Source organism: Dendrobates tinctorius, unplaced genomic scaffold, assembly GCF_039654945.1.
Source record: "Dendrobates tinctorius isolate UK_male_01 unplaced genomic scaffold, ASM3965494v1 ptg000060l, whole genome shotgun sequence".
Classification (NCBI taxonomy): Eukaryota; Metazoa; Chordata; class Amphibia; order Anura; family Dendrobatidae; genus Dendrobates; species Dendrobates tinctorius.
In genome coordinates, this window is record NW_027361728.1 from 89,905,233 (window position 1) to 89,927,500 (window position 22,268).

The window sequence follows — 22,268 nt, forward strand, 5'->3', positions numbered from 1 at the left end:
AAGAATGTACCACAATTTCAAAGGTAAATTCTTTTGTTTTCAGAGTAGATATAAGCTGCAGAGTTTGGAAGCTGCTTTTTGCTGTCTCCCACTGAAAAACATGAATGTCCATCCAAGTGCTCATGTAAATGGGCAAGTCCGAAGAGTAGGAGCGTAGCTAGTCACTTTGATTCAGGGTCTGTGCTCCAAATCCCCCCCACATTTTTTTTATTTAAATAAAAGTTAGTGCCACGCTGCTCAAAACAGCAGTGCTGACACGCCGGCCTTCAGGCCATGCATGCAGATTTTTCCTCCTCCGACTCGTCCTCTCCTCAGCCACTTCTTTACAGCCACCCAGTGTCTGCTCACAGACCCAGAGCCACTTCAGCAAGAAGTGAGGATTGCTGGGAATGCAAATGACTGCCTGTCAGCTTCTTCCGAGAAGTAATGGTAGTGCAGTCAGATCAGATTTCGCATCCACACACAGCACTGATCAAGCATGGAGCTCTGAGCACAGTCCATAATTACTGCCTTCATTACCGCTTTGATTAATCTAGGCTGGGACTGACCCTTGATCCCATCAGACTGTCCAGTTAACACTGTTACCTGCGGCGTTGTATATGACTGCAGGTAACATCTACTGCAGTATCTGTACTCAGGGAGTTATCACTATTATCTGTCGCATTTTTTTTTGGGGGGGGTAGTTGGGGAGGGGGAGGGCAAAGCATAGGTCTTGGGCCTGAGATCTTTTCTGTCTCTAGTAACGCCATCTCTCGTTCAACAGTTATTGCCTGTATAGCCATCTTTCGTCTAATGTGCTCTTACTTGGTAGGGTGGAATAGCAGAACAAAAAGTGGACACAGCTCACACCAGGATAAATAATGAGGAAATACAATTTAACCAACCCTATTCATAATGGAGGCCAAGTCATTAGCAGTCATAAGTACTGGCAAAAATAGGAGCTTCTCCTGCGTTCGAGTTCATGGCTGTCCTTACATTTCAGTAACAATCCTTTGATTTCAATTTAGACAGTCATCATTCACTATCCCATCTAGGCTCACAAGTGCTATAAATCGAAGAATAAAGCCCTTGTAAATTGGAAGCATGCCATGCTTCAATTTTCCCTAAACTGAAGTGACTAGCAAGTCTTTTCAGCAACTCCAGCTGATCATTTAGGGTCACAGCAGCAAAACATCCAGTGATAAGCATATTTTTGAGGAACCTTTTTCACCCCACCCAAAAAATAATGGAGTTTCGTTAAAACTGATATTATTAACCAACAATAATTGGTAAAAAAAATGTAAAAATGTATATATTCCAAAAAGAAAAATGCAAATAAAGTTTTAAATTAACATTTATTTATCACACATTTCTGACATTACTAATACTTTAACGTTGTTCTCTTCAGGTATAGAAAACAAGCAAAAAAAGAAAATGATCATTAACACCTGTAATATTTTTCAAATAATTTCTTTAAGAGATCGCAGTCATTGAGAAAAACACAAGTTTAATAGAAGACTCTTTACAAACAATTCAAGTAAAGTGAATGTTTCATAAAACTCCTTCAAGAACACACAGTAGCTTTTTAAAACTTATGAGAATTACAAAAATCCAAATACAATTCTTGCAATGTAAAAATAAAAATACATCAGCTGGCAAGTTTGTTGCATTTCCAGCTGAGATCTCCTTCCCAGAAGAAAGTTAAGAAAAGGCACTGTGTGATTCAAAATCATAAAAAATACAATTTGCAAAGAGTCACCTTTAATAAAATAAACATCATTTAACGCTCGTCATCAGAGGTGGACAACCAGACATTTTTGGTTTCGGCTTCATGTGCAGGATAAGTTAAACAGTGGATTCAGTCAGGGCCCACTGCAATGAATTAGATTACACCTCATGTACAGTTACTATACAAGTTCATATTTGAAGATCAATTTTTGAACTGAGAACAAAAAAAAGTTGAAAACACAATCTCTTTGGTGCAATGTCAGCCCGTGACTTCAGACTCGAAAGAGAAGAAAATTGACTTCCATTCCATGTCTCAAAATATCATGTTTTAAATTGATAAAATGAAGAAAAACATTGTTTCAGGTCCTTTTTTCGTGTGTAAAAAAAAAAAATGAAAGACTACCTATCTCAGGCAATTAATGGTTTAAAGGGGTTGTCAACTACTCTGACAACCCCATCTCAAGCCGCATCTTTGCCCCCAGTAAAAAAAAAAACAACACTTATGCTCTACTCCGGTGCAGACACATTCCAGCAGCGCTGGCTCTCGCTCTCCCTATGGCTCATGTCATGTGATCCCTGAGACCAACCAGTGATGGCTTCACTCTACCCACCTCGGGACAAATCAATCATCTAGAGGAGAAGAGCAGCCAGTCGCAGCTCTGACTTCCTCTTCATGTCCGATTCATCTGAAGACGGTGCGGATTGGCTTCAAACCGCTGGAATGGTGACGGCAATGGAAGGGAATATAAGTGCTATTTTACCTGGGAAAAACATGCTCTTTGAGATGTAGTAGTGGACAACCAGTTTGTGTTGCTGAACATTGGTGGTCTACAGCAGTAGGTTTATATGTTAGATATAAATAAATTATGTGACGATGCATACAGTATACAAGAGTTTGCTTAAAAAAAAAAATCATTAATTCATTTTTTTATGCCTAAAAAAATATTTGCTTCTTTGAAAATGTATTGGTATTTTGTATAATTTATATAATCTTGTGTTTTGGTGGACACAATTATAATAACCATAGTATTAAATATTTTGCTTTTTTTAGTCTGCTGAGTTTTTTTTATTCATTTTCAGTCAAAGGATTATTGCTTGTAATTAAATCATAACCTTAAGTGGAATGCTTTTACCCATGATCATGTATCCTTCATATTAATGCAAGAAAACCAAAAAAGGCCCTAAAATATCAATCTGGTAACCTTTAAGTTTAAGTCAGCGGATCAAGGAGTGACTGAGTGGAGGTTTTCTTCTTCCCACTTTGCACGCCTGTGACACAAGGACTGAGTATGCAATATTCAGTCAAATTTGCTAGAAAATTAGCAAAATGGAGACGTGAGGTATCTTGTCACTAGTTTTATATAAATGTTCAAAATTGGTCACCTCCGCTACTGGTAATAAAGCCTCGTTTTTGTTTCCATGGACACTAAGGATCTGTGCTTAGAACATAGGTTTTATTCTACAATGAAAGAAACATTATATAGAGTTCTCAGGCACTTAAGCACCATTTTTTGTGTTTTACGTTTATTAAAACAGTAGTAAATCCTCTGATCTGGAAAAAAAAAAAAAAAAAAAAAACACACAACTTCTATAAATAAATCCTAAAAAAGGCCAATGTCAAAAATGTTGTTAAATTTATGGATCAATAAAGGACACTGCTATATATCTAGTGCCATTGGTAACAGGAAGTCCTTCATGCAAGTGTGTCAGTCGACCTGGGTGCATAAAGCTCCAGCCTTTCCTGGGTGAATCAACAGAACAGTTATACCTGGCAAATCGGCATCCTCCACCCTGCAAAATAGAAAAAAGATCATTCTTAAGTTGATATTTCAGCACTTGCTGTGTAATCTGAGAGCAGCCCAGTATATGGGCTAAGATCCTGATTACAGTGATGTGTCACTAGGCTGTGTGGATTAGGTGTCTTGTGCCTTCAAAATCAACTATGGTGTCTAACCAGGCTCCCATCACTCATTAGCATCTTTCTGTCATGTCATAGCTACCAACCAGTTATGTGGGTGGGGTTATACACATCTCAGCATTCAGAGCACTGCTAGATCTGCAGCAGAGAAAACAGGAATTGTTTGAAAATGACAGCATGCAGAGCAGCAAGTGACATCACTGGAATCCGGGGTTCTGCCCCTACAGCATGCTGCACTAATAACATGAAAAAAAAAAAAAAAAAAAAAAAACTATGGCCAGGCTTAGAATTGTAATCAGTACACTTAATTCAAACTTTCATACATAGAAAAATGTTTCAAAACTTACAAATAACAGTGATCTTTTACCTTAGGATATTCACTGCAACTAATTTTTATGAAAGGGCTTTATCCAAGTCCATATTATGATATTTGAACATCGGAAAAACAGTCAAATTGCTCTATGACTCTCTGAGCTGGAGCAAAAGCATATTCTGGAGAACACAAGCCATGATCTTATTATGAGGACATCCCATCACACCGGGGCAAGGAAATGCCTGGCGTGCGGCACAAGAGAGGGAAAGAAGGTAAAAGACAACCCTGACGATAGGGAAAGGGGAGAAGGGACACCCCTAAACATTCACCTGAGACTGCATCTGGAGCTTCCTACCCTCCCTAGACAGGTCCTTTCCCCCGTGCGTGATCACGTGCCTAAGCCCTGGCTGGCAATGAGCTAGCCTAATTAGTAAGTAGGGAGGCAAGACACTAACCTCACTACTAAGGTAAGGAAACACAGGGAGGGAGACAAACAGGGAGAAATCAAACAGCAACTGGAATTCCATATCTTAAACTGGAACAACTTCTCCAGGGAGGTCAGCATAGAAAACGCATAACCAGCTCAGGAGAGATCTAGGAGTGAGTTTAAAATAATGGATGGGAGTGGCAGTAAGATGCAGGATTAAAAAGAAAAACTCTTAACCTCTTCCACACCAAGTGAAAATAAATTTTTTCTACTCAAGTTAATTGCCAAATATAATCCAAAAAGGACCTGCAATCTGCCAATCGCTGATATTCTGATCCCAGGTACCCCAAAGGTCTCAGTAGGATACGGCACATTCGTGGCACATCCATTCATCTAGGTAAATGGCTGCCATACAGTACTTCATGTCTCATCAGCCACACAGCAGCTTTTAATAAAACTGAATTTTCCTTGGAACTTGTTCAATGTATATCCTCAAAGAGAAAAAATACCTGAAAGTCTGTGTCCTTTGTGTTAAGTGCTATGTTGATTGTAAATGTTGAAGCATCATGATGAGGTCTCAAGTACGACTGTCGATCAGGAGTATATTTCACAACAAAATTAAGCAATGCATGTCCCTAGAAAAGAATGAAAGAAAGCCAGTTAAACATGCTGCAATGGAATTCTGCCATCTTCCACCATGGATCCCAGTGAATCGCTGAGAACCCAAGAAGCAGAACACTCCTCTGGAAGAATGCCCCACTGACAAACTAACAAAGGGAAATGTACAAAGGAGCGAACCCTATTAATTAGAAAACGAATAATGCTAAAAGGGGTTTTCCAGGATGAACACTTATTTGGGCAAATGCTTGTATAAGGCTGCTTTCACACATCCGGCTTTTTGAATCCGGCACAATGCGGCGAAAAGTGTGAAAACCGGATCCGGAATTGGATCCGGTTTTGGCACATAGAATTTAATGATTGCCGCATCGTGCCGGATGGACATGCGGCGCCTCCATTTTTAGCCGGAAGCGTAAAATCTGCGCCGTCCGGCGTCAGCAAAAAACGTTGCCTGCAACATTTTTTTTGCAGCGCCGGAACGGCTTTTTCAACAGCGCATGCGCGGACACTGTAAGGTTTAACCCACAAGTGCCCGGCGAGCGCATGTGTATCTCTCTCCTCCCCGCATACCGCTGCCTCTCTCGTCCCTGGTGCGGCTCCTTTAAATGCTTTCCAACCGTATCAGGCGCCGCATCTGCATCCGGTGTCACCGCTGCAGGCCTGATCCGGCGGTACGGCTTTTCGCCGCACGCCGCCGTACCCCTGACACCGGATGTGTGAAAGCAGCCTAAGTAATAAACACAGCTGCTCTATTCTTGATTTACATGCTACAGTGACCTCATGAGTGCAGCCAATCACGGAGCTCAGTAGCTTATTTCATCGACAATGGTAGAATGTCTGAACCCAGTGATTGGCTGCTGTGTTGATATAATAATAATCTTTATTTTTACATAGCGCTAACATATTCCACAGTGCTTTACAGTTTGCACACATTATCATCGCTGTCCCCAGAGGGGCTCAATCTATTCCCTATCAGTATGTCTATGGAGTGTGGGAGGAAACCGGAGAACCCGGAGGAAAACCATGCAAACACGGGGAGAACATACAAACGTCTTGCAGATGTTGTCCTTGGTAGGATTTGAACCCAGGACCCCAGCACTGCAAGGCTGCAGTGCTAACCACTGAGCCACCATGCTGCCATTTGGGCTGTAGTCATTATGACATTCTGTAGCCAGAAAGCAAAGACAAGAGCAGCGGCGGATGGATGGCGGATGGAGAATCAGCACTTTATCATAACAGGGTAACAAGATGGGTGTTTTTTTTTATATCTATAAAAGCCTTTGATAATATAAAAGCTTATTGTGGAAGACCCTTCTAATAAAAATAACATGTTCTAAAATAAAACATATGTATGGGTGTATAAATACATATAAAAAAAAAAGCATTGTTGATCCTTGTCAAATCAGAAGATTTTTCTCATTTGGGAAAAAAAAAACACATCACAATACACACATATACTGTACAGTGTCTTGCAAGAGTGTTCACCCCCTTGGCATTCTTTGTGTTTTGCTACTTCACAACCTGGAATGCCACTTTTTTTTTTTTTTTTTTTTTTTAAAAAGGGATTGCATCAGTTCATGCAAACATGCCTACAACATCCCTTATACTTGTATTGGCATTATTAGCCTAGCTCTAATCAGGTTTTATATTTACTCTATGTAATTTCTGGCAGCATGTAATAACGTTGTCCCTGCTTGGTTAGCAGCAACCCTGTTTAATATTTATTCCTCGTTATCCATTTTTATTGATTAATTATAATAAACTTTAGTCTTTTACAGGCAATTTATACTATTATTTCCCATTGGTGCTTAGCAGTACAATTAAAAGTCAAGTCAAATGTTTGGTCTCATAAAAATTATTCTTAATTAATCTATTACTGCACTTAGTTGTAAAATTATTTTTTTGAGATTCCGGTCCATGTTCCTTATGTTTGCAATATATTGTAAATGCAGTAAATAGCCGTCACGTAGCAATGAATCAGTGACACATTTATAGGCCTTCTGACATTTATTGTATGGTATTAAACTACTGTAATTCTTACTTTTGTATAATATCCAGCAAAGACTTTCAGTGTTATTGGAGCAATATATTCTCTAATGAAGTGAAGCCATTCATTGTCCATCCCAATCTGGTTCATGTGAATATCATCTGTAGGAACGTTTTCATAACCGCCAGCAATACGTATATCCTAATTAAAATGAATTAAAAAAAAATTACAAATGCGTTGAATAGATAATCCGCAGAAAACAAAAACATGATAAAGAAATTATTACTGAGTGGCTGGATCCGGACCACCCGCCATAGTGCTCCATTTCTTCTACAAGTTCATCACAAGCCTCCTCCGAAAGAACTGGAAACCAGAATACATCTGGGCAAGGCTGAACGAGACAGAGAAAGTGAAAAGTGAAGGAACGTCAGCTCATGTAATAGCAACCTATGTCCCTAGCTGAACTTCACGGATGGATGAACCCAGTCTGATTCCAACAACAATCCAAAGTGGTTTCAAATTCCTGCTGCTAAAAGCGACTTCACTTGTCAATGCTTGCCTGGCTCTCAGAGAGTGAATTTTTTGCTTTTTCTTTTTTGCACCCAGAGCCAGTGTTTTTAGTGACATCATTTTGGTGTGGATATGACGTTTTGATCACCCCTTATTACATACACTTGTGTTGTAGCAGTCAAAAAAAAATTCAACTCTGGTGTTTTGATTTTTTTTTTTCTTGTCACACGGCTTATATTAATCGATTTTGTTAGAATGAACTTGTATGAACCTGGCGATGTCTAAAGTGTTTTTTTTTTTTTTTTTTTTTTTTTTAACTTTTTTATTTCTTAAAACTTTTAATGAGGGGAAAGAGGGGATTTGAAATTTTAGAAGTTTATTTATTTCATCTTTTTTAAAACTTATTTAATTTTTATTTACTTTTTACTGCATTTGTTAATCTCCTGTTAGAGAACTTAAACCAGCAATCATCTGTTCACTTGTGCTATATACAGCAATGCCACATCACTGCTATATATAGCAAAAATCAGTCTCCTAGGATCGATAGCAATGCACTGGCTTTCACAGGAGTACTATTATGACAGGAGCAGGGGTCTTCAGAAACAACTAAATGACGCCCCACAGTCAAAAAAACAGTGTGCACCAGAATACAGTCTCTTAAAATTATACTTATTATTTTAAGGGTATACAGTGGCATGTAGAAGTCTGGGCACTGCTGGTCGTAATTACTCTTAGTGTGAAGTAAGTTGAAGACGAAATGATCTCTAAAGGGCCTAAAGTTAAAGATGACACATTTCCTTTGTATTTTAGGCAAAAGAAAATTACAATATAACATGGGCTAATGCAAAAGTTTGGGCACCTTGCATGGTTGGTACCTAGTAGCATCCAGTTTAAAAAAATATCACAGCTTGTAAACACTTTTTGTAGGCAGAAAAGAGTTTCAATTTTCGTTTGAGGGACTTTAATTCATTCTTCCTTGGAAAATTCTTCCACTTCTGTGAGATTCCTGGGTCATCATGCATGCACTGATATTTTAAAGGTCTAGCCACAGATTATTCATGATATTCAGATCAGGAGACTGAGGGCCATTGTAAAACCTTCAGCTTGCGCCTCTTAAAGTAGTCTATTGTCAATTTTGACGAGTGTTTAGGATCATTATCCATTTGTAGAAGCCATCATCTTTTCAACTTCAGCTTTTTTACAGATGGTGTTACAATATTTGCATCAAAAATTTGTTACAATGTCATTGAATTAATTCTTCCCTCTACCAGTGAAATGTTCCCCAAGAAATTGGCTGCAACACAACTCCAATACATAATTGATCCACCCCCATGCTGAATGGTTAGTGAGATGTTCTTTTCCTGAAATTCTGTTTCCTTTTTTCTCCACACATACCTTTAGATCATTGTGGCCAAAGACTTTTAGTGTAATGTCATTGGGGCACAGGACTTCTTTCCAAAATGCATTGGACTTCTTTAGATGCTCTTTTCCTTACTTCTGAAGCTAAATTTTATGAGGATGCAGGAGAGGTTTTCTTTTGATGACTCTACCATGAAGGCCATATTTATGCAGGCGTCTCTGAACAGTAGAACAATGTACCACAACTCCAGAATCTGCTAAATATTTCTGAAGGTCTTTTGCAGTCAAGAGGGGGTTCCAATTTGCCTCTCTAGCAAGCCTACGAGCAGCTCTCAGTGAAATTTTGCTTGGTCTTCCAGACCTTATCTTGTCTTCCACTGTTCCTGTTAACTGCCAATGTCAACTTGAAAATGATTTGCCATCTTCTTATAGCTTTCTTCTGCTTTGTGAACCTCCACTATTTTTATTTTCAGAGTGCTAGGCAACTGCTTAGAAGAACCCATAGTTTGTTTTTTTTCAAAAGGTTAGATGAGGCTGGGTTTTTATAAAGCTGGAATATTTACATCACCTGGCCTTTCCTAACAATGATAGTGAACAAGTCATAACATAGTTAAAGTCTGAAACCTTGGTCAAACAAATCTCCAAGGATGCCCAAACTTTTGCATCGGACCATTTTCTGTTTTGCAATTTTTAAAATGTAAAATATAAAAATATATATATTGAGAGCTGTCAAACATGGTATCTTCAAAAGGAGCTAGCAAATGGTTTGCATCTGGGCAGAACATTTTAGGTATTTTGGTTATTCCTTACTTTTTATTTTACAAACGTTTTGCATATTTGTTTTTTATGTTCATCTTTTATTGTAAGCACTGTATATTTTTATATTAAAGCTTAAAACCTTTAATAAGTTTGATCCTTGTGTGCGATAAAGAATCCAGAGCCTTTGAGAGATGGCGTGACCTTTTTATTGTCACACAGTAAAATGACAAGCCAAGATCTTAATCTGCACATACGCAAATTCCAGCGGCCGTTTGTCTTAAGTCCACCACTGGGAAATTGATGTACAAAGCGAGGACTCAGCTCCTGCCTCACCATCAACTTTTTCTTGAAGCCCAGGGCTCTCAGCCTCCCACCGTCAGGACACCACCTCTTGCCAGGCCAAGACCCGCAGCACCATCCCATTCCTGCCGTCGACTTCCTGCAGCAGCGACCCTGCTACACTGTCACCAACCCCTCCTGGTAAGCTGCACTTAGACTCAAAGATGCACCACCATTTTACGCTCAAATTCTGGGTAAAAAAGTACATCTTATAGTCTGAAAAAAAAACATTATATATCACCATCATATTCCCCAACGCTTTAAAGAGATCTTCATCACTGTCCCTACTGGTGCTCACAATGGCTATCTAGTATGGGCAGAAACCCACACAAATTTAGTCTAGTCACATGATCTGTGGTACATGATTTCAGCAGTGCAAAGCAAACGTGCTAACCATCCAGTCAGAGGTCTGCAAGGTTAATACAGTAGATTTTACTTTTAAAAGTAAGCTTCTCTAATATTCTAACATTCTGAAAAATCGTTCATAAATTGGACCATATTTTTGTCACTTTAGGACTTTACTGTTGACAGCTTAAAAGGTAGGAATTTAGCAGGGATTGGCTTGTTAGGAGTCAGGCTGTCCAGCACAACCTTTATCTTTTTCTACATCTTTATGACAGATGCAATTGAATACAAAGGTGGAGCTAAAAGTAGTTGCACACTCGCTCCAGTATTCATTCTCCACAATGAGATGCCAGTAGATATCAGTGCCATGCCTGCACAAAGGCGCCCTCTGCAGGGGCCATAAGAGGCCTGATGATCATTCTTCAAAAGAACAGTAGTAGGCGCATAGTATTTTTCTTAAATTAAGTGGCACTATTCTGTCCAGGAGGGCACCAAGGAGGCAGGCCCACTGTGTGTGAGGCAATAAGAGGGGATCATCATTATTGCTAATGCCATAAATTTGCATCACTACAACTGGGCATTTTAAACTTTTAATTTTGCTGGTCATTAAGGGAAAATGGCACATATAGGTGGTGTTGGAATGAAGAGTCTTGGGATCTCAAATCAGCTTTTATTAATGCCACCGTTGGCTTTTATACCTTCTGAAAGGCGCCAGCCCAAAGCATAAAGGAGTTGCCATTAATAAAAAAAACTATTTGCAATCCCAAGGCACTTCATTCCCACAGTGCAGCCCACCTAAACGTGCGAGTTTCCATTTTTGCCACTACCCACCTGGAAGATGCAATTGGCCAGCAACAGTTGCTTTCCACGCCTTTATAGGTGTTGTGCCTGCACAGGACACCTTTACACCTTTAGATGAGTGCTACCATCATTGATACTTATCCTACAAGAGATGGTATTGTGCCATTTTGCATGCGCTTCTGTCACTCTAAAGAGCTTCTCACATGCTGGCCATTGTGTCCATGCTGGATTACGCGGGGAGGAATAGTGGGGAATGCCATTTATTTAATCACATTTACATAACTCAATCTAAAATAAAATAATGGTCTCTCCTGCAAAAAGTTAACACGCAATAAGCAAATAAGTGCACATAACCACATGCCGAAGAACAATGAGCCATTTTCACTAATTTTCTAACGCTAAAATGAAATTAGCTGTATGTTTTTACTGATCACCATTTACAGTATGTGCTTTAGTAGAAATTCTAGCATCTTCGTAATTGCAGCTTAACATGCAGACATAGCAGAGATAAGTGCATTATTAAATGAATTCAAGTTTTCTATAGACAATTAAATCTACCAAGTGAGTTGTCTTATAAGTACACAAACATCATAGCTCTGCTACATCTGCTCATTGTGGATGATGAAAGAATAGGAATACATCAAATTCAGTTGACAATAGTTTGGAATCCTTGGTAAAAACTGTAAATGTTTATCTTAAGGGTAATTCAGTACTATAATTCCCAATGTTACTCATGGCCAAAAAAGGATTCACTTTCAGAGTTAAATAAATATTTCATAGCTGCTTACTAAACACATGACAAAGCAGACTTGGGCACCGATTCACCAACAGTGGAGGTTTGCACGTCAGTAGTCATGAATAGATAAGCGAACCTTTCAAGGTTCGGTTCGATTCACCGAACAATTTGACGAACGTACCTAAACCCCATTATATTCAATGAGAGTTAAAACCAAACATACACAACACCTTAAGGGGTGACAAAAAACTTCCCAAACAGCTAAAATTAAGGGGTAGACATCATGAAAACTGGCATCAATTGACACCCAGTAGATATTTGCAAATGGCATAGCAGCAGTCAGCCATGGGCCATGCATGAGGTATCAAGGTCCGGCCCAGCATTTACAGCTTGGAATTGAAGTTTTAATGAGGATCTGGTGATTAAAGGTGCGGTGTAAGTCTTCTTGGCTAGGAGACCTGATACCTCATGCAACATCTTTTTTTTTCAGCCACACTCACATGGCACAAACATCAGTTTCATACAGTAATATTAATAGAAAAATGTACAGGTTGTTGACTGATCAACTGACTCACAGAATAGAATCTTTTATAATGGCACAGAAGCAGTCAGCCATGGCCCATGCATGTGGCTTCAGGGTCTTGGCCAGCATTTAGAGCTTTGAATTTAAGTTCAAATTAAGACATGATGGCTAAGGGAGTAGTGTAAGCCTTCTTATCTGTTAACCCTGATACCTCATGCAACATCTTTTTTTACCAACCACACTCAGATAGCACAAACATCAGTTTCATATAGTACTATTGATACAAAAATGTAAGGAAAGAAACAAAAGTTGTTTACTGAAAGTGAGTGCAGGCATGCCTGTCTGGGACCCCTACTTACACAGGCAACCCACAAGATGGAGAATCAACTTGTATTCTCCACATTTCAACAAATTGTTTGTAACATCAGCAGCAGTAGCAACAGCAGGCACAGAAGACACCACAAAGATGGCACACACTGCAATAACGCAAGATCAATACATGACACTAAAAACGACACCATCACCTAGTCTGCGAATGGGGTGCAAAAGTTATTGAAGATCCATGACTTGTTCATTTTAATGAAAAGTTAGGTGGTCTACACTTTCAGGGGCCAGCCAGATGCATTTATCAGTCAGGAAAAACACCAGCAGCACTGAAGACACATTCTGAGAGAAAGCTGGCTGCCGGGCATGACAAAACGTCCAAGGCGTGATAGGAGAGCTCAGTCTACTCATCCATCTTGGAAGACCAAAATACAAAAGGGTCCAAATCCCCCTGATGGCATTGATATTTAGCTCCAGATTCTTCTGCACATCCTCTCCAGTTGTTCACAACATGTCAGAATTGTACTCTCTTCTAAAAAAAATGTGTGAAATGACTCTCAGAAGTTGCTGATGCCACTTAGACTGCTGCTGCTGTTAATGTTTTTGCTATGACTCCTTGACATTCCCAGGGTTGAACGTCTAGAACTGGAATGCACACTGTGTGCCTCACTGTTGTCTTGTGGAAAAGTGTGTTTCGACACTGCAGCATGCACGCATCCCTTTCCAGGGGGAAAAGAATCTGGCAAAATTTACTCTTGTACCTTGGATCTAACAGAGTGTCAACCCAGCATTCAGCACCATTTCTAACCAATATAATACAGGCATCATGTTGAAGATTGCGCAGCAAGAAGGCGGTAATGTGTTGGGCGCTTCCATGAGATCCAAGTCCATTCTGTGTTGGTGGTGGGTTAACACAAGGTTGCTTCCACTCTTCATCTCCTGACTGTTGAGCATCCATCACCTCATCCTCCTCCATTTGTTTCTCGGCTCCTGCATCTTCACTAACAGTTTGCCTGGTACCATGAGCCCCCCTTGATCATTGTAAGCCACCCACCCATGGCACCCACCTATGCAACGACAGTCTGGAACTTTGAGATATTGGTATCCCTTCCGCATCCTCCTCTGCTTCCCCCTCTTCCTCTGGGACCATCACCTCCTCACGCAGACTATTCAAAGTGTGCTCCAGCATGTAGATGACCAGAATAGTTGTGCTGACGATAGAATCGTCAGTGCTAAACATCTTAGTAGCCATTTCAAAACTGTGCAGAACGGTGCAGAGATCCTTCACCTGTGCCCACTCTGCAAGTGTCATTTGCACTATGCCAGACTGCATTGGCTCACGCTATGCAAAGGACATTCTGCACAAGGGTTCGTAGCTGCTGCAACATGTGCAGAGTGGAATTCCACAGTGTTAGAACATCGCTAATCAAACCGTTAACTGGTAGGCCAAAATGGTGAAATGCACCCTGGCAGATTTTTTCAGAGAACGGTTGTTGTTGCCAGTGACATGCTGGTGTAGCGCATGCACAGCTTAATTAGAGAAGTAATGGTGACTGGTCAACTTGTACTGGGGGACTGCAATGGTCATCAACTTTCTGAAACAGTCTGTATCCATTAGGTGGAAAGGCAGCATTTCTGTTGCCAACAGAATGCAGATGGTGGGGTTCAAGCACTTAGCTTTTCCATGTGCAGGAGGAAACATTCTTTTAAATGACCATAACTGTGGGACCAAGGGCTGGGTGCTGTGCTGAGAGAGGGCAGAGTACTGAGAACAGGATGAACTGCTGGACTGAGTGACATACATGTGGAGATGTTATGGTGGATTGAGAAAGATGTGTTGGGCTAGCTGACTCAAAAGGAGCAGTCATGTCTACTTCTGCTGAACCAGCTGACCAGCTCTCACTTAGCCCAAGTGTGGTGGGTAAAGAAATGTAGTTTCTGCAGCCAGAGACATGTGAGAAGACTTCGAATGGTCACGGAGTAGGAAGAAGCAGCATATGGGATTAATGGAACGGCTGGTAGTAGGCGAGTCCCGCTAGTCTGCATATTAGTGCAGTGAGATTCCCACACTAAGGCATGTTGATCGAGCATGTGCCGGTTCATGTATGTAGTTGTGAAATTATTGCAATTTTTGCCTATATTGAGATTTTTGTTTTAAATTTGGACAGATAGTGTGTGTTGGTCATCCTGTGCGGTCTCAAAAAAAGGACAAAAAAAAGGTCCAGGCTAGGCAACCCTTGCCTCCCTTGTTAACTACACACTTGTGACCACTGTTGGCCACAGCCAGAGTTGGAGCTAAGAAAGCAGTGCTTGTCATGGTTGCATAACAATGTAACCTCCTCATCTTCCTTCTCCTCCACTTCCTCTGCTGAGCTACTCAGCTGTGTACCTCTGGTTTCACACCAAGTGGAATCTAAAACCTCAGTCATCCTTGCTATTCTCACATTCCTTACCCTGAGAGTCACCCTCCTCCTCTTCCTGCCCTGACACCACAGTACAGTCTGTTTGCAACTCTGGTATCGGAGTCTCATCAGGATCACCTCCAACCTTGGTGGTTAACGTCTGGTAACAGAGGGTCTAGTTTCTGCTTGGATCCTACTTCGTCCGGCCCCAGATCAAACATGGAAAACTTTTGGGCATCGGTGAATATGCTTTCCTCCTCTGGATTCTTTGATTCTTCTGAGCAGAACGCTGATGCCCATGGAATAGAATGTGTGAACAGCTCGGCAAAATGGCCCATCTCATGTTCCCCACAGTTAGTTGGGCATTTGGAAGTTTTTGACACAGGGGGAAACAAGGGTGATTGGGGTGCCACCTATGAATATTGTTCTGTGTGTGATATTAAAGGTGGAGGAAGAAGAGAGGCCACTAGAGGCAGCACTTGCCATCCACTATAGCACATGCTCTTTCTGAGCCTCATCTACAAGGCATACCGCTGTGCAGCTGCCAAACAAAGGGGTGTATATTTGGCCAGCCAGTAACAGATGTTATCAGTGGTCTTTGGATAGGATGCTGTTTGTTCAGTTGAGCTTTCTTTCACATTAACACCTAACCCACACACATGTCGAATACCAAACCTATTCCCCCTTCCATCACGACCTTGCTTTTTCCCCCACTCATGTTGCGAGTAGCCTTCCACTTTTGCAACCTGCTGTTTCACAACCTTATGCCCTATTCATTATTTATTTTCTTAGATAGGGATAAAAGTTTTTCAGGCACACAAAGTATTTTAAGAGGAAATCTGGCCTCCTGATTAGTCTCTGAAGTGACGTTTTATCATAAATAATTTTAAGTAGCTAATTGGGCCTCGTGGCTGCACCACTATATTAGGCCTTTTTATATAGCCAGGGATAATATGTGACTTCAGAAGCCAATTACAGAAGACCTTGTGGATGGTGTCTGTGCCCTGGTTGGCTGCCTCAAACAACAAATAAATTTAAGGAGAAAAAAAAACTCAGCTCCTCTAACCTCTCCATATGCTCCTTCAACCTCTCCACACCTCCTCCGCACATCAAACACATTCCTGTGTCCCATACAGCACCACTATCTTAGCCAAAGTAATAACAAAAGCATAAGTGGAAACAAGATTATTTACCAAACTGTGACCTAATTTTGCCAATTTTGAGTAATAATGTTCATGAAAGGGAACACGAATCCGAATGTGATAAGTTCGTACTGAATTTGAAATTGGCGAACATTTTCGCTAATCTCTATTCATGAACTGTGCACTGGAGTAAGATGCACTAAACTCATTAAGAAGCAAGTGTTCCTTAATAAATTTGGTGTCTCCTTCAGCAGTCAGGTGCCATCACAATTAGTAAGAGACAACATATATTTCTGTTGAAATTTCCGCCACTTTTGAGTCATGAGTTAGGAAAAAATTTGTCCGCTGCACTCAGCCACTACCCCTCCCAGGAAAGCTCTGTTCTCTTTTCAAAAAGATAGTGGATCTGGCTAAGAATTGCAAAAAGACAACACAAATTCACAACATTTTTGTACAATTAGGAATGTGCAAAAATTTTGCAGCATATCATGCAATTTTTCATGTGAACACTGGTATTAAACTGCTTGACAAATTAGGGCATTAGTGTAGATAACAGACATTTAATAGAAGCTTTCATGGCCAATTACCTGTTCAACAATGTTTTCAGTGAAGATCTTGGAGTAATTGGAATGAATATATTTGAGCTTCCATTCCTAAAATAGAAATGTAAATATATTCTTTAAAAAAGAAACAAACAAAAAAAAAACTTAAAAATGTATACAACCATAAGGCCGGGATCACACATGCGAGAAACACGGCCGAGTCGGTACTGCTGCTGGCACTCGGATCAGAGCGTGCGGCCGCATAGCAATACATGCAGCTGCACTCTCCACTCCCGAATGCCTGCGACAGTTCCAGGTATTAAAATGCGAGACTCGGCCCAGTTTCTCGCATGTGTGATCTCGGCCTAAATCACATATACACACAAAAATGTTTTTATATACATAGACACATGTTCATATACTGTATATACGTATTAGAAACTTTGACTCAACATATAGTTGAAATTATTGACTTGTGCCAATTATGAACATGTAGTGCAAATTGTTCACAGTGAGGGTTTTATCCACACAGTTTGTGTATTATTCCCTTCATGACGAGGCCAGTTTCAATTTTTTGTGTTTCCATTTCTCCCTCCCCTTCTTCTCAGAGCCATAACTCTTATTTTTCTGTCTACATAGACCTATGAGGGCTTGTTTTTTGCAGGATGAGTTGTACTTTCTAATGACAGCATTCATTTTACCAACTAGGTGAATGATTTTTATATTTTTAAATATATTATACATAGTTTTTTTTTTTTTTAAATAGTTTAACTCTATTTTATTCATTTTTTTAAACTTTTTTACTTTTCACTGTACTCATTTGATCACGTGCTATATACAGCAATGTCACAGCAAAGCTACATATAGTAGAAATCACGGTCTCCTTTGCAGCTCGGCTACAGGAAGGCTTTCAAAGGAGCTCTTTCATGACGGGTATTTTCAACAGACCGCCAGCTGTCATAGCAACCCATCAGCAACTCGTAATCACATCATAGGCACACCAATGGTCACATGGAATGACTCACCCCATGCTGTTAAATGCTGCTGTTAGAGTTTGATGGCAGCTGTTAATAGGCTAATAATTGCTGTAGCTCCACTCCACCCACAAATGTTAGAGGCAGGTCCTGGCTATAACATACTGTCAAGATCTGCTAGGTATGGGGCGAGGTCACTCCATAGACCCGCTTCCAACTTGCACCATACATGTACAGCGGATGTCATGAAGGAGTGAACGGTCACCATGGAAAATACATCCAATATGCAGTCATCATGTTCTAGAGCAGAAGGAGTGGAGAAGATTGCCACATAGTTTTGTGAGAAAAGAATCAGTATAACTTGTATATTAGTCATGTAATGGTCTGATCTTTCTTGGATTTTTGGTCTAGTGGGCGGTCCCATCACACACACTAATACATAGATTGCTGTCGATCACTGACATGCCCACTGGAACAAAAATACCAGAACAAGCAGAGTACTAAATGATTAAAATATATGGTCATTCCAAATCTTTTCTTAATAAACTATACAGGAATCTACTCAACTGCCCACCTGCCCTGTAACATGGGGTCTGCAGATTAGATTGGAATTTAATGGTGAAAGGTTGCCCTTAAATTAACATATATTAATTTAAAGGCAATCTTTCATCAATATATATATATATATATATATATATATATATATATATATTGGTCTCACCATGGATAGGATAAGTTCTAAGTGATTTCAATATGGACATCACCATCATCAGACCCTATAGTTCAAGTCTTCAGGCTCAAACTCTCAGCCCTTAGTTGTCCAGTTACCTGGGGGCAGCACACCATGACAGAACTTGATTCCAGGACTACACTAAGTCAGTAGCACATGAGGATATCAAACTAAATAAGAAATTTAGTCATATTTTTTATCATATAATTCTACCTATTTCTCCATTTAGGAGACCCTTTTTCCTCTTCCCCAGCCTAATAAACTTGTAATCCACTCTGAAAAAAACAGTTTAACTATGTCTTGCAAGAGGCAATACGGACTGTCAACACAATGAGGTTTCATAGCTTATTATACACTAGTTTGAGTTAGGAGCAGAGTGACAAACATGCAGAAGGAGACAAAGAAAGATTGTGCTGAGCTTTCTAACAAGTCTCATCTCAAGCCAGAACTGGATTAACATCTACACAGCTAAGGATTGCTCTATAATTTTGTCTATGCTGCGGCTTCTGTCAGTGTGCTAACTAAGGAATGAAGATAAGGATTTCCTCTGTTTGCTGTACTGTATAATCAATTGAAAAGGGAAAAAATGGGTTAACTGTGCTGCTGATGAGAAACTGAATGAAGATTCAAGGAGACAGGATAAATTGCTGTGCAGTTTATCATCAACACGTTTTGAAGTCATCCAACTTCTTCATCAGGTACTTGTGGTTTGTCCTGATGACTTTGAAACGCACTGATTTATTACTGGAATTATTGGTTTACATCCTGAAATCTTCATTTGGTTTCTCATCAGCAACACAGTTAACTCATTCTTTTCATTTGTAACTGTTTATCCAGTTTCTTTTACCATTGAGTTTGCAACATCTGACTCTCTGAGCTACATTAGTAGTTGTGCACCACACAACCTCATCAAGTGAACACCTCCTCTCATCCTATTGTCCTCCATCACCAGAGAAGACCCTATTGTGCTTTCATTGCTCCTACAGCCTCCACTACATGCTGTGATGTGTATGATAGCCATCATTGTAGCTAGTGTTTTCCTACTGGCTCAGAGGCAACTGGTATTTGTGGCAGAGTCTGCAAAAGGAAAAACTGGCAAAAATGCAGTATGGAAGTGACCTCATGGCCAAAGATGGTGATATCCCTCATATACACACATTGGAGAGCTTATTTGAAAAAATACTTGAAATCACAGCTACCCTTTAAATACACTTTTGAACATTATTGTATAATCATGAATGGAACACATTTACAATACATACCACAGGATTCTCAAATATTTGCCAGAGGTCATTGTTAAAGTGACTTGTATTGTAATTTGCAGTTGAAAGAAGTCTTCCAAATTCATGCCGGTTGGTAATATACATAAAAACACCCTAAGGCAAATAATCACAAAGATATAGGATACATGTCAGTTCAACTGGAACATGCAGCGTAAGCTTAGGTGAATGAATCATTTTGGAGCAGATTATGAAGTCTGAGGAAATTTCCTCAAAAAAAAAAAAAAAACTATCATTATGTAATCAGATATGAAGAAAATATTCATAATGGTGAAAGCTTGAAATGTGCTCTGTTTAAATTAATTATTATTTTACCAATAACCCAAGTGATGAAAAGCCAGAAGTTAAAAAAAAAATCAGTACATTTTTATCCCAGACCAAAAATTAATGTTGAAAACTTAAATTTTGTTTCTCATGAATTAGAAATACAATATATATATTTAAATTGACTTTTACAGTCTGGGATAAATTTAATTAAAGTTCATTAAAGCAATCAGTAAGAAAAGAAGGAAAAAGTGTTTGGATTCTACCAGAAAGCCCATAGAAAATCCTCAAAGTAACAGATAACCATGTTTTCAACAAGTCTTCCATTTACACAAAACAGATGAGAGATTTATGGCCAATGAAAATTATCCGTTTACTTAAATTTCAAAGTAAACAATCTAAGAAAAAGGCAGAAGGAAAATTACACAGCTTGCAAAGTTTCAATTTGGCAAGTTATTTCCTTGTATGTTGGCATCTGTGCTTCCCACATAAAAATTAGACTATTATTGTATGATAGAATTCGAAAAAATGCTTTCTTTCCCCTTAAATTGCAATGTAAACATGTAATTCATTCTTCAAGAACGGGAAGGATAAAACAATAGATGGAAATAGCATAATTTAAATATATTCTGTGGTGACAGTAGGCATTTGATTTGGAAGGCATTTGTACCCTCAAGAAAAAAAATGTCACATGTAGAATAAAAAATATGTACTGTAGTAGGTGTCGAAAGAAACAAGAGAAAAAAAAAAATTGTGAGCAACCACGGTATTGCCCATTGTCTGGAGCTGTAGCATGGTTATCAACAATTAAGGCTCCTGCAGATAACCGTACTATCGCTCAGTGTGCGATCCGACAAAACAGTGGATTGCGCTCGGTCCAATATCATTCTAGGGGCCCTGCATAGGTCCAATTTTTTCCTCAGACAGAGCTGATCTGGGAAAAAAAAAAATCACAGCCTGCCCAAGTTTGATCTGATATTTAATATGCACTTGGCCATGCAAGTTAATGAGTCCATGGAAAACACATAGTGCAGTCCGATTTTCACAGACTCACAGATTAGAGAAGAACCTTCTCCTGATTCGTGATAATCAGATCACACTCTGATCAGAGTGTGATTGGCATGGCAATCAACCAGATTCTCTCTTATGAGAAAATACACGGTGGTGTGTTCCAAGTATTAGGCCACGTTCACACATTTAGCATGTGGTCAGTATTTCACATCAGCATTTGGGAGACAAAACCAGGAGTGGAACAGGCAGAGGAAAAGTATAATTGAAAAACATAAAAGTGGTGACGTGTTTCTAACACTCCTGGGTTTTAGCTTACAAATACTGATGAAAAATACTGCCCAAATACTGAACGTGCGAAAGTGGCCTTTTACTGACTATTTTGTTATATGGACAATAATACAGGTCTCATAGTGAGCCGATGCCTGATGAGATAATATAAAAAAGGTAATATACTAACCAAAGTTTACAGTCATATGTTAAAGTTTGGGCACCCCTATTAATGTTAACCTTTTTTCTTTATAACAATTTTAGTTTTTGCAACAGCTATTTCAGTTTCATATATTCATATATCTAATAACTGATGGACTCAGTTATATTTCTGGATTCAAATGAGGATTATTGTACTAACAGAAAATGTGCAATCTGCATTTAAACAAAATTTGACCGGTGCAAAAGTATGGGCACCTCAACATAAAAGTGACCGATGCACAGTGACACCATCTCCAGCAAGATGATGCTGCAGGTCTTTGGAGGTGGTCTGTGGATTGTCCTTGACTGTTCTCACCATTCTTCTTCTCTGCCTTTCTGATATTTTTCTTGGCCTTGCCACTTCTGGGCTTAACAAGAACCGTATCTGTGTTCTTCCATTTCCTTACTATGTTCATCACAGTGGAAACTGACAGGTTAAATCTCTGAGACTAGTTTTTGTATCCTTCCCCTGAAAAGCTATGTTGAATAATCTTTGTTTTCAGATCATTTGAGAGTTGTTTTGAGGAGCCCATGATGCCACTCTTCATAGGAGAATCAAATAGGAGAACTACTTGCAAGCGGCCACCTTAAATACCTTTTCTCATGATTTGATACACCTGGCTATGAAGTTCAAAGCTCAATGAGGTTACAAAACCAATTTAGTGCTTTAGGAAGTCAGTAAAAAGTAGTTAGGAGTGTTCAAATCAAGAAAATGATAAGGGTGCCCATACTTTTGCACCGGTCAAATTTTGCTTAAATGCAGATTGCACATTTTCTGTTACTACAATA

At 39.5% G+C, this 22,268-nt stretch overlaps 1 protein-coding gene across 2 annotated transcripts in view; it reads right to left on the reverse strand.

Moving 5' to 3' along the window:
* Window positions 1–1,315: 1,315 nt before the first annotated feature.
* PLOD2 (procollagen-lysine,2-oxoglutarate 5-dioxygenase 2) overlaps window positions 1,316–22,268 on the reverse strand; it is a 280,821-nt gene continuing 259,868 nt past the window's right edge. For both annotated transcript variants that reach the window (XM_073579116.1, XM_073579115.1), the window contains 6 exons: window positions 19,719–19,832; window positions 16,798–16,863; window positions 7,257–7,361; window positions 7,025–7,171; window positions 4,875–5,000; window positions 1,316–3,498 (listed from right to left, as the gene is read on the reverse strand). In XM_073579116.1, the coding sequence (XP_073435217.1) occupies window positions 3,343–3,498; window positions 4,875–5,000; window positions 7,025–7,171; window positions 7,257–7,361; window positions 16,798–16,863; window positions 19,719–19,832 (714 nt within the window). In that variant the 3' untranslated portion in view covers window positions 1,316–3,342. The remainder of the gene's footprint in view (window positions 3,499–4,874; window positions 5,001–7,024; window positions 7,172–7,256; window positions 7,362–16,797; window positions 16,864–19,718; window positions 19,833–22,268) is intronic.